This window comes from Artemia franciscana, chromosome 12 (genome assembly GCF_032884065.1).
Source record: "Artemia franciscana chromosome 12, ASM3288406v1, whole genome shotgun sequence".
NCBI lineage: Eukaryota > Metazoa > Arthropoda > Branchiopoda > Anostraca > Artemiidae > Artemia > Artemia franciscana.
The window spans coordinates 8046910-8059521 of NC_088874.1; the positions used below are offsets into that span (position 1 = coordinate 8046910).

General features: G+C 33.2%; 1 protein-coding gene across 7 annotated transcripts in view; it reads left to right on the forward strand.

Annotated features, from left to right (window-relative positions):
* The window catches only part of LOC136033630 (neurofibromin-like), a 212509-nt gene that overhangs the window by 20090 nt on the left and 179807 nt on the right, over positions 1-12612 (forward strand). For all 7 annotated transcript variants that reach the window (XM_065714435.1, XM_065714436.1, XM_065714431.1 and 4 more), the window contains exon 5: positions 8830-9013. In XM_065714435.1, coding sequence (XP_065570507.1) covers positions 8830-9013 — 184 coding nt within the window. The remainder of the gene's footprint in view (positions 1-8829; positions 9014-12612) is intronic.

The following is a 12612-nucleotide window of genomic DNA, read 5'->3' on the forward strand; positions in this document are numbered from 1 at the left end:
AATGTTCAACTTTCAAGCGCAATTTTTTATGGAGTACAATCAGGGTGACAATCTAAGGTAAATCTGATCTTTAGACAGCCTGAACTACAAGGATTAATATCATGAAGCGCCTTAAGTATGTGTCAAGACTACTCAGGTTTGTGGCAGGATAATCTGGGGAAGGACGACAGCACGGGATGGTTGACCTCCATTTCCTGGCTTAAGGGCCATGAAACAATTAATAGATATTTTGAACAACCCATAGAAAAATCTTAGAATCTAAGGCAAACCAACCGATGATTTTGGGAGATTCAAACGAATTTTCTTGATTTAATAATCAAAATGAAGACTAAAAGTACAGAGGACCTATCTGGACCCATCTTAGGTCTTTTTATACTTGATAACCATGATATTCCAATGGTTTTCTTTTGGTTCTTTCAAAATTATGAAGTCTATAGGGCAGTATTACATTTTTGTCGGTGCTGCCACTAACAACCAGTTGAATCCCAAAGACAGCTACTCCTTAAAAATGAATTTTTAGCTTCTTATGGTGTTGGTTGCCATAGGTTTTAGCTTGTTTTTTTGCCGATTTTTTTTTTTTTATTCACGTTTGCCTGCTATTAGCAAAACTGCATAACAGCCTATGAAAGTGTTTCATTAAAAATGAGTTCCTAATTTTTTTTTTTAATTTATGGTATCCATGGTTGTGTAATTTTCCACTTAGCCAGATCAAACGATTGGATTCTATTTTCACTGGTCCTGATATCAAACAGTTCGTGGTAACGAACTGTAGTAAGGAGCGACCCGGCTCAATAGTAACCAAAACTCTAAAAAATTGAATTTTGATATCAACAGCTACATCAAAAGAATCGCATTTTAATGCTGATTTTAAATATACAAGTTTCATCAAGTTTAGTCGTACCCATCAAAAGTTACGAGCCTGAGAAAATTTGCATTATTTAAGAAAATAGGGGGAAACACCCCCTATTTTCCATCAGTGGAATTTTGTATTTTTTGCCAGAAGACAAATCACGGGTGCGTGTTTATTTGTTTGTTTTTTTTGTTTTGTTTTTCCCAGGGGTCATCGTATCGACCAAGTGGTCCTAGAATGTCGTAAGAGGGCTCATTCTAACGGAAATGAAAAGTTCTAGTGCCCTTTTTAAGTGACCAAAAAAACTGGAAGGCATCTAGGCCCCCTCCCACGCTCATTTTTTTCCCAAAGTCAACGGATCAAAATTTTGAGATAGCCATTTTGTTCAGCATAGTCGAAAACCATAATAACTATGTCTTTGGGGATGACTTACTCCCCCACAATCCCTGGGGGAGGGGCTGCAAGTTACAAACTTTGACCAGTGTTTACATATAGTAATGGTTATTTGGAAGTGTACAGACGTTTTCAGGAGGGATTTTATTTTGTTTTGGGGTGGGGCTGAGGAGAGGGGGCTATGTTGGAGGATCTTTCCTTGGAGTAATCTGTCATGGGGGAAGAAAAATTCAATAAAAAGGGCGCAGGATTTTCTAGCATTACTATAAGAAAACAATGAAAAATACAAGGAAAACAATGTCCCCTCCGCAATCCCTCGCTCTTAACGCTGAAGTTTGACTCTTTGCCACAATTCTACTTTTTAAAACAATTAAAAGCTTTAGAGTAAAGAGCGAGGGATCGCGGAGGGGACAACCCATTTCATATACGGAGTAATTTCTGTTCGTTTTAAGTTTTAATGTCGCTCCTTACTTTCAGCTAAAAAAATAAGTTTTTTTTTTTATTTAATTGTAAGGAAGATTTATTATTATTATTATCCGAAAAGACATGATTCTTTAGCAACCGCTTTCCTATCCTTATTTTGAATCTGACAAAAATAAAAAGACATAGAAGCTCCTGTAACCGCGAAATATTTTTGACCTTGAATCTCGCCGCCGGCAATTTTTCAATGCATCATTTTTCAATTTTTACTATTTTCTTTTTTTAATATGAAAAGACAGTAGCTTTTAACAGCCGATTTCCTATTCTTATGCTGAATCTGAAAAAGACAGAAAGACGTAGTAACTCTTGTTACCCTGAAACATTGCTTATCAAACAGTTCGTGGTAACGAACTGTAAGTAAGGAGCGACCCGGCTCAATAGTAACCGAAACTCTAAAAACGGAATTTTGATACTAATAGATACATTAAAAGAATTGTATTTTTATGTTGATTCCAAATATATAAGTTTCATCAAGTTTTGTCTTACCCACCAAAAGTTACGAGCCTGAGATAATATGCCTTGTTTTCGAAAAAACAGGGAAACACTCCCTAAAAGTAATTGAATATTAACGAAAATCACAGCATCAGATCAGACTTTCAGAGATCCCCACTGTAGAGGTTTCAAGCTCCTATCAGCAAAAATGTAGAATTTTGTATTTTTTGCCAGAAGAAAGATTACCGATGAATGTTCTTTTTTTATTTATTTTTTTCCAGGGGTGATTGTACTGACCTAAAAGTTCTAGTGCTCTTTAAGTGACCAAAACATTGGAGGGCAACTAGGACTCCAAATTATTACGTATATTTGGAGGTTTGCCTTATCGTCAATACCTCACTCTTTACGTTAATGGGTTTTTTTTAGTACTTTCTAAAGAGCTATAAATTTCGAACTTCAGTGCAATGAGCGAGGTATTGATGATGGGGCGAACCCCCTCATATACGACATAATTTCTGTTCGCTTTAAGTTTTGTTGAAAAAACTAGTTATTTTTTAATTTATTTTGACCTTGAATCTCACTACGGCGTAATTGAATATAGATGTTGCTTTTTTTCAATATTGGACGCTAAGAATTTAAGCCTATATTTTAAATATAGGCCTATATTTTAAGAATAAGGCCTATATTTTAAATCAATAAAGCTAATTTATTTTGTTTTGCTAGAAAATTAAATTCATTCCCGAGCGAAGGAGATTAGAGAAACTAATAACTTCGAATTAACGAAGTTTGGGTTTTTCCTCAACTTTTCCTTCTCTTTTAGTGAGAACGGTGGATGAATACCAATTAGTGGTATAATTACAATTTAATTAGGTTTTCACTTATCGATAAGCATTTGCTGTAAATAGTACTGCGAAAATCTAAATTAATATTTCGTGACTATGTGTATAGAGTGAAGTTGATTGTCAGATTAATATAATCTAAAATCTAGTCAGATATAAATAAGATCAATGTGGTCTAAAATGTTGTCAGATCAAAAATAAACCAGATCAATATAGTCTAAAAATCGGAAAGTCACAGAATAGAAATGGAAATTCAATATAATCGCAATAGAAACGGAAAGTCAAAGCCTTAAACCGATGAAAGTCATATCTGCGTTATCAGCAAAACCGAGGAATGACCAGCGAGAACTAGCATTGCCCGCTTGCTCTGTGTATTCAATTTCCATCTGTGTTGGCTTTTTCTTTCTCTCATGAACAAGTTAAGAAGTCATAAATGTATTATCTAGTCTGTTCGTTTTAGAGTAATATTAAATAACAAAAAAAAAACACGTTTCTTAACTGAACGTAAGGAGCAACATTAAAACTCAAAACGAACAGAAATTGTTCCGTATATGACGGGTTGCCACCTCCTCAATACCTTGCTCTGTATGTTAAAGCTGTTAGGACTTTTAAAAAAAACTTCTGAACCTAATTAAACGGCCCCTGTGTTTTAGCAGCCGTTCTTAAAAATTGAGACAAACAGTCAAATTTTATCGTAAAGAGCAAGGTATTGAGGAGGGCGAAAATAGCAAAATTCCACATTTTTGTATATATGAACTTGAAAGTTCTGTTGTAGGGTTCTCGGGTAAGCTGAATCTGATGGTGTGATTCTCATCAAATTCCTTGAATTTTAGGGACTGTTCCCCGCCCCATATTTCAAAAATCAGGCAAATTTTCTTAGGCTTGTAACTTTTGATGCATAACACTAAACTTTATGAATCTTATATATTTGGAATCAGCATAATAAGCTGAATCTTTTTATGCGTCAATTAATATAATTTTTTTTTTTTAAGAGTTTCCGTTACTATTGACCCGTGCCGCTCCTTACTAAATCTCGGTAATAGAAAAGTCCCATTTCGCATGAGCTCTTTAGCGAATCATTCATTTTGACTACATAGCAAACATTTTGATATTAGCTATTATTGCTGCTTTTCTTTTTGGGTATAATCACTAGTTTTTTATGGGATTATTTGGGTTAAACCTTTTCAAGTTTTAATAGCATGAATGTTTTTCTTTAAATTGGACCAATCAGATGAAGTTAGGGACTATATCATAATTTCTTCATCTATTACTTTATTTTGCTTGAAAGGGGCGTGGTTCTCACCTATTTGGGTGAAAATGGTCTAAGACATGTAACAATGAAGTCACGCACTCTATACATTTGAAGAAAGATGTTTCTTCTTTTGAGCTGGATCATGCCGGTAATACTTTCTGCGCTTAAATTTATTGACTTAATTTTATTGACTTAATTAGGCTTGCGTCATCCCACGCCAGCTGGCGCATCTCTTTCCATGATCAGAGGGAAATCGCGATGATCAGAGGGAAATCAGAGGGAAACAATGCTTTTCCATGACGGCCTCGTCAGCGCTTTTGAGCAAAAATCTTCCAGAGATGACATCGACAGCGTAGAATCTGTGTCGCAATAACATTCAAAACGTAGACTCTTGAATTGTTTATAGTATTCATATTAGGGTGTCAGTGATATTAATATACGAAATAAATTATTTTTAAATTTCAGACCATTTTTTACGTAATTTAGGCTTTTTATCCATAACTTGGCACCAGATTGCTTTAAAGGAATGTTTTTAGTAATAGCTAAGTCCTGCAAATACGGACTTAGATCCGTTGATTTTTGAATTTAAAAAAGAGGGAATAGTTGTGGGAAAAGTGGAAGTCATGGCCAATTGTAGAAAAAAGCCAAGACAGATTGTTGAATTAAGTGGGCAGCCCAGTCAAGGGTTAATTTTATCCCTTTGATTGCCGTTGTTACTGTCTGCCATTTATGCTACACCTTTCCGTGCATGTGTGTCCCTTCACAAATGCCAAACTAGAGTCGTACCTGTTGGAGGTTCTCGCTGGGGAACACACGCAGGTTAGGTGTCCACAAATAGAGGAGTTCAGAATGCATTACCTATTTTTTTTTTTCACCTTCTAATATTATTGAGAAATAAAGGTACCATCTCCAATTCGTGATAAAGTTAATTAATCATTATTGTGTTTCCTGTTCTTTCAGCGTTGTTTTGGAATTTATTATTTTGAATTTGTTTTATTTTCATTTTATCTCTTGCTCTTTCTCGAGTAGTTATTTAACAATTTTATTTCTAGTCTTTTTTGTATATTATGTATATGTATATTTTTAGACAATGTGAAACTGAATGACGTTTGGGTTTATTATGCGCTAAATCGATCATTTGTAGTCGTTGTAGTAGACTTTAATACGGGGATTGTTTTTGGGTGCATTATGCGTTAAATCGATCATTTATAGAAGTCCTTAATATGGGATTTTTTTTTTTTTTTTTTTTTTTTTTTTAATACTGCTAGCAATATAACTACGAATAATAAATATTTTAGGAGCAATATAACTAATTTTGAATTTTTATTAGCAATACAACTAAGAACAAAAAATGTCGACATAATAAAAATATGTACAGCTATAAATATAATACAATAAATATAAACATATAAATATAATACAATAAATATAAACAATAAACAATAAATGTAAATATAAAATTCTGCTGTGTAAAGCTAGGTGGAATGGAATTTTGTTTTGTCCCTCAGATATTGACTTATTGCCAGTATGGTTAAATTATATTCTTTGGCTGGTCTTTAGTGAAAATTTATTTTTAAAACTTTCTCCACCAATGAAATTTTTATAGCTTGTATAAATTTTGTTGCGAAATAATGTAGCTAGTAAAGAGCTGCTTTAAACTATAGACAAGCAGAAATTTAGTCAAAATAATTTTCAAGCGTAAAACTAGTATAAATCACGATCAATAAATAAAGAGCAGTATAATTTGGAATATAATTATTAGCAATATGATGCTCAACAATTCAAAATTTGATTTTGGAATATTTGGAATGTATTCAACTTATAAAAACGAAAAAAAATATTACTTTTTTTGCTTTAACGGCAGAATCATTGAATTTGCCAAAGAAATAATTAAAACCTTCAAAACGTTTTTAACCTTAAGTTATTTTCATTTATTAAAATTTGACTTCCGATTGTTCGTCCAAATTTCGTTGGATCAAATGTTAAAAATTTTTTTTTATTTTTTAAAGTTTTTATTTGTTTTTAACACTCTCTTGGATTGCGAAATTAGATCTTTTCTATGTCTGTCTCTTTGATAGGCTAAACCAGTTTGTAAAACACAGGTTGATTTAAAAAACAAACTAGGCCTATCTATTGTCCCCTTTTGACAAAATGGGTATTTTTTCTTCAGGCCAATAAATATATATAAACAAAAATCATAGAAAAAGTAAAGACACCCCAAATTTTCTTGTTTGGGTATTTACAACTGGGTTTATGATTCTACTGGATAATACTAGGTGGCATTGGATGTTTTTTTTAAACATTTTGTCGTAACAAACTGTAAATAAGGAGCGACGCGGCTCAATAGTGACTGAAACTAAAAAACGGATACCAATAGATTCATCAAAAGAATCGGATTCTTATGCTGATTTTAAATAAATAAGTTTCATCATGGTTAGTCTTACCTATCAAAAGTTACGAGCCTGCGAAAATTTTCCTTATTTTCGAAAAAAGGTTCAAACAACCCTTTAAAAGTCATAGGATCCTAATGAAAATCACAACGTCAGATTTAGCATATTGAAGAACCCTACTGTAGAAGTTTCAAGCTCCTATCTGCAAAAATGTGGAATTTTGTATTTTTTGATAGAAGAAAGATCACGGATGTGTGTTTATTTTATTTTTTTTCCAGGGGTGATCGTATCGACCCAGTGATACTAGAATATCGCGAGAGGGTCATTCGAATTGAAATTAAACGTTTTAGTGTCCTTTTTAAGTGACCAAAAAACTGGAGGGCAGCTAGGCCCACTCCCACGCTCATTTTTTCCGAAAGTCACCTGATAAAAATTTTGGAATAGCCATTTTGTTCAGCATAGTCGAAAAATTATTAACTATGTCTTTCAGGATGACTTAATCCCCCACAGTTCCTGAGGGAAGGGCTGCAAGTTATGAACTTTGCCCATTGCTTGCATGTAGTATTGGTTATGGGAAGTATACAGGCATTTTCAGGGGAGATTTTTTCTGGGGGGGGTCAGGGGGAAGGTGTTGCCCGGGAAGATCTTTTCATGGAGTGTTTTCCATGAGGGAAGAGAATTGTTCCATGAAGAGGGTGCCGAATTGCCCAGCATTATTTGAAATCGGTCAGAAATTAAATAAAAAAAAAAGTTATTTCAACTGAAAGAGCAATATTAAAACTGAAAACGAACAGGAATTGTTACTGATATTTGGGGATTTGCCCCCTCTTCAATGCCTCGCTCTTTACGCCGTACTTTCAAAAGAGCTATTTATTCTAACTAAACAGCTTTCGTTATTCAGGGGCTCATTCTTAAAGAATTGGAACAAAATCCGAACTTTAGCGTAAAGAATGAGGTAGTGACGAGGGGGCGAAATTCCTCATATGCGTAATAATTTCTGTTGGTTTGAAGTTTTAATATTGCTCCTTACTTTCAGTTGAAAAACTTGTTTTTTTAAATTTAATTTTCTCACAGAAACGAGCTTAAGCTTTTTGTCAATTTGGTCAGATTATACTCTTTTCCTAATCCGTAGAGATTAAAAAAAAACGAAAAACTTTTGAACTGAAAGTAAGGAGCAATATCAAAACTTAAAACGCACAGAAACTATTACGTATATTAAGGGGTTTACCCCCTAGTCAGTACCTCGCTTATGCAATAATGCAAATAATGGGTAAACCTAAGCTTGATGTAATAAGCTAAAATTTATTTATTTGAAATCAGCATAAAAATCTGATTCTTTTCATGTATCTATTGGCATCAAAATTACGTTTTTTTAGAGTTTCGGCTACTATTGAGCCGAGTCGCTCCTTGCTTACAGTTCGTTACCACGAACTGTTTGATAACAGGTCAATGCTATCTAGGTTTACTCAGCAGAATTGTGACTCTATTTATCAAGACAAAAGATGTAATTTGTATTTAATTTTATCACCTCTTTATTCGCTGTTGCTAAAAATTGAGCCCAAGCAAGGCAATACACAGAATTTTTTGGGGGGTGAGCACAATTTTTTAAATTGAATAAAAACAATTTATATACATTTTCGTTAATTTTTGCTATCTTGACTTCTTTTTTTTTGGGGGGGGCACTCTCTCCCCCCCCCCCCCCGGATGCGGCATTGGACCCAAGATAACTTGATTCGATATTACTCTTTAATTTTGCTTTGCTTTACTTTTGGCTTCTTCTTTTGAACTGGAACCTAGAATAGAATAAATTAAACTTTATCTGGGTTTGTTTTGAATGTTTTAATTCTGCTAGCCAACACTTGTCTGTCAGTTGTTTGAATCTAAAAAATTGCTGAAATTAATGGTGCTAATACTCGAAAATTTAGGGGTAGGGCTGACTTTTTCAAGTGAATATACCCGAAATAAGTATTTTGTCAAAATAAAGTTTTTTACTTTAATTTACTTAAATTAAAATAATTATCATGTTTTTTTTGTTTCTTAGTTAAAAGTCCACAACGATATTTTTCAAAGCCTAGGTGGCAATTGCCCTCTACCCCATTCCAGTCCCTCCCAAGTCTGAATGCCTCAAAGGCTGTCTTGTATTCGGTTTCTTTTATGATTAATTAGTAATTTTTTTGTGATTTTTTTTTTTAGTTCCCAGGTACTTTTCTCTATATGCCAAAAGCTGATACAACATCAAATAGTCAACTATACGGAGATACTAAAATGGCTACGTGAAATTTTGGTGTGTCGAAATCAATTCCTCCAAAGACACAGGGAATATGCTAATGTTGGTAGCAGTATTGCCATTTGCAAACAAGCTCATATTAAACTTGAGGTATGTTCCAAGGACCTTCGATATTGCCACCAAAGAATCTATGTTACTAGGTGAAGGGGTAATTGCACTTGCACTAATTGCAACTAATTGCACTGATTGTGATTAGTAGCTAATTTTTGGCGATGTGCATGATTACGCATAAAACATGATTCTTTTGGACTTTTCTTATGGTCGTTATCCTTTTTATCTTAATCTTATACAAGCCTTCTCAAGCTCCATAACAAAAGCTTTTAAATAATAAAATTCTTATTGCTCATTTTGGTACGACAGATATACTCTAGTGCTTTAGAAAATAGCCTAAACCCTTTATCAAACTTTGATTCTGACGGTCTTGGCTGGAGTCATCTATTTGTTAAATTTCTGCTTATTGAGGTGTCGATAATGAACTTGAAAAAAAAAAGAAAAAAAAAAAGGAAAATCATTAGTCGTCTTTATAGTGAGCTTTTGGGAATGATCATTATGAGTTTTGTAATGACCACACTCTCTAATACTGGGAAGCGACCAGAAAACTCTGTCAATTTAGTCTCTGTCAAGTTTTAAGCGTTCTCTTATTTTGTCTTTTTTAATTGAAGCTGGCCATGTAGCCTCGATATTGGTAACCAATCTTGGTATACCCAAATAGGCGAGGAAGAGGGGAGGAATCTGAACCCAACCTCTTCAAGAATTGCAATGATTAATTTTTGGCACTGATAGGACTTGGCCAGCTTCTACAAAAAACGGAAAAATGAAGATGAGGCCTGACAACTTTGTAGCTATTGCTATGACTAGAGTCAACTACCGACTATTCTGGGGTCGATTAATCAAATGTAATTGTTCTACTTTTCTAATATTTTATAAACACATATTGTCTAATATACTTTGTACATAACTGACATTCGGGATATCAATCCTTCCAAATGGATGGATTTGTCCATGATACGCTGCTCTTCTCTGAATTAACTTTAAGTTTCAAAAGTTTTTGGGTATAACACTCTGCCAGGCCCATCCCTTGCCGACACCTCTTGCTAGCTAACTCCCCCCCCCCCCAATCCATTTCTCTTACGAAAGTCAATACTTTTGAAGGTATTGATTCTGCATCTCTTATATAAATAATTTTATTGCTTGACATTGTTTTCTTTTAGGTATTTCTGTAGATAAATAAGTCAAAATGAGCTTCTTTTGAACTCTGAATTAAGCCTAATCCCAATTACAGCGTTTAAAGTAATTTGGATTATGACTAATGCATATCCCATTTTTGTCCTTGTATTTTTTCGTCTTAAGTAAATCTTGCTTATCTGTGTTAAGTCTCATTTTTCTTCTTGTTCTTTTTTTCTAATTGAATACCAATTCAATATTGTACAACAAGTTGACGAGGGGATATGTAAAAATTATGTATTAAACTTATAATACACCTTATATATGACAGAAAATCAGAATTCCTTAGAAAATCACTAACGGCTACTAAATACAGAGTGTGGAACGGTGCTACACTGCCAGAAATTCTTGAAGAGAAACTTCTCTTGGTAGGAGCCTGTATCCCCTAGATTTGCTCCCCCTCTAGTTTTTGAAAAAATACCTTTTTTGGTGTACTTTCATTAAAAAGCTTTTTCTTTATCTTCATTAAAATTGGTTTTTTATTGATTTTTCTTTTTAACATTGACTCTGCATTTGTTTTGGGTTTTATGTCTTTTTTGGCCTTTTCCTTCAATATTTTTTTTTTTGCGCTGAACAAGAGAGGCGATTGTCCTTTCGATTTATTCACTTTGTTTTTTTCAGAATTTTCGTTTGGAATTAAAAAAAAAAAAACATTTTTTTCGCTTTTTCTTTATATTATGGTAGGTCAATGTGGTTTAAGGAATCTCTTAAAAATTGTACCCTTCTCCTGGACATAGCCGTAGGCTAAGTGCAAAACTTTGTTTTGCGGTTTCGCAAGGGGAGCTGTATTTAAATGAAATTAGAACTTATGATTGAACCATAAGCCGTAATACTTCATCCATAGATTATTTCAAAACTTCACAGATTAGACATTAGAAAAATCAAAGCATTTATATAGCTTGACAATGAGTCCTGTTGTTAATCAAGTCGTCTGCTTGATAATTATAGTAAACAACAAGTCTTTTCAAAACTTCTCAAACGAATTTGTTAAGAATTTATTAACAATTGAACTAAAGCTGGGAGGTGGGGAGCAACATTAAAATTTAAAACAAACATAAATTATTCGCTATTTGAGGGGCTGGTCTTCCTCAACTCCTCGCTCTTTACGCTAAAGCTCTTCAGTGCTTAAAAAAAACTTATTCTGGTTTAACGGCTCTTCTGTTTCAGCCATTTTAAAAAATGGCTGAAATTTTACTCTGAACTTTACTGAACATTTTAAAAATGTTCCATTTTAAAAAATTAAGACAACAGTTCGGACTTTAGCGTAAAGAATGAAGGGTTGAGGAGAAGAAGCCCCATTCATGTACGTAATAATTTCTTTTTGTTTTAGTTTTTAATCTTGGTCCTTACTTTCAGCTTAAAAACTCATTTGTTTTTATTTAATTTTTAGCCATTTTTCGAATTTCGGCCCAGGCCTAACAAAGATAGGCTATGGGGCACTGACTCCATATACCTCTGATTTCTTGCTGATAAATTCTATATATCCATAAATGTAAACTGATTGGTAGTGTTGCCCTTTTTCTGTTTTTCTACTTAAGAATTAAAATGATAGACTGTAATTCAAACTTCGGACAAAATTTGAATATTTAGTTAAATTTGATGAACACTAGTTTTATATAAGACCTTAATAATAATTTTACTACTGAATTTTCTGCGGATGAAAAGGGATGTTATTGTTCGTATGAATGGAATTTTTGCGTAACTTTAGACCGTCTCGCGATTAAAGCCATCGCAACCTTTACAACAGGACCCTGTGTTGTTTAAATATAGTAAATTTTATACATATGTATACATTCGAACATCGTACTTAAATAGAAAAGAAAAGTACTACCAAAAATCAGTGGAAATGAAACTCAGGGTAGCACTTGCCTCCCTCTCAACAATTGGTGAGGCTCATGATGCCCTGCCTTGTCTTTACCAGTTGTGTGCCGGGCAGGCAAATGTAAAATTTTTGCTACTTAGGAAAATATTGTCGGAATAGGAGGGGCACTATCTACCCCTTTCCTAGCAGTAATAACAAAGACATTGCTGGGAATCAAGAGGAATTAGATGTCGATTTCTGTTAGGAAATATGAAAAAAATCACTTTACTTAAATGAAGCTTTAAAATAAATGTTGAAAATGTTTTTTGACCTATGTGATTGTATGGATGAGTAGGGTTAAGGCCTTGTTCAAGTGCTGGTCTATATTAGCCACTAATTTAGGAAAACAGTTTTCCCTTTCTCCTTCTATCTCCTTTCTTCTTTTTTTTTTTCGTTTTTTTCTTTTTTTGTGTGTTTGTACTGTTACATTGATGATTTCTCTTTTCATTATATATATATATATATATATATATATATATATATATATATATATATATATATATATATATATATATATATATATATATATATATATATATATATATATATATATATATATATATATATATATATATATATATATATATATATATATATATTCCAG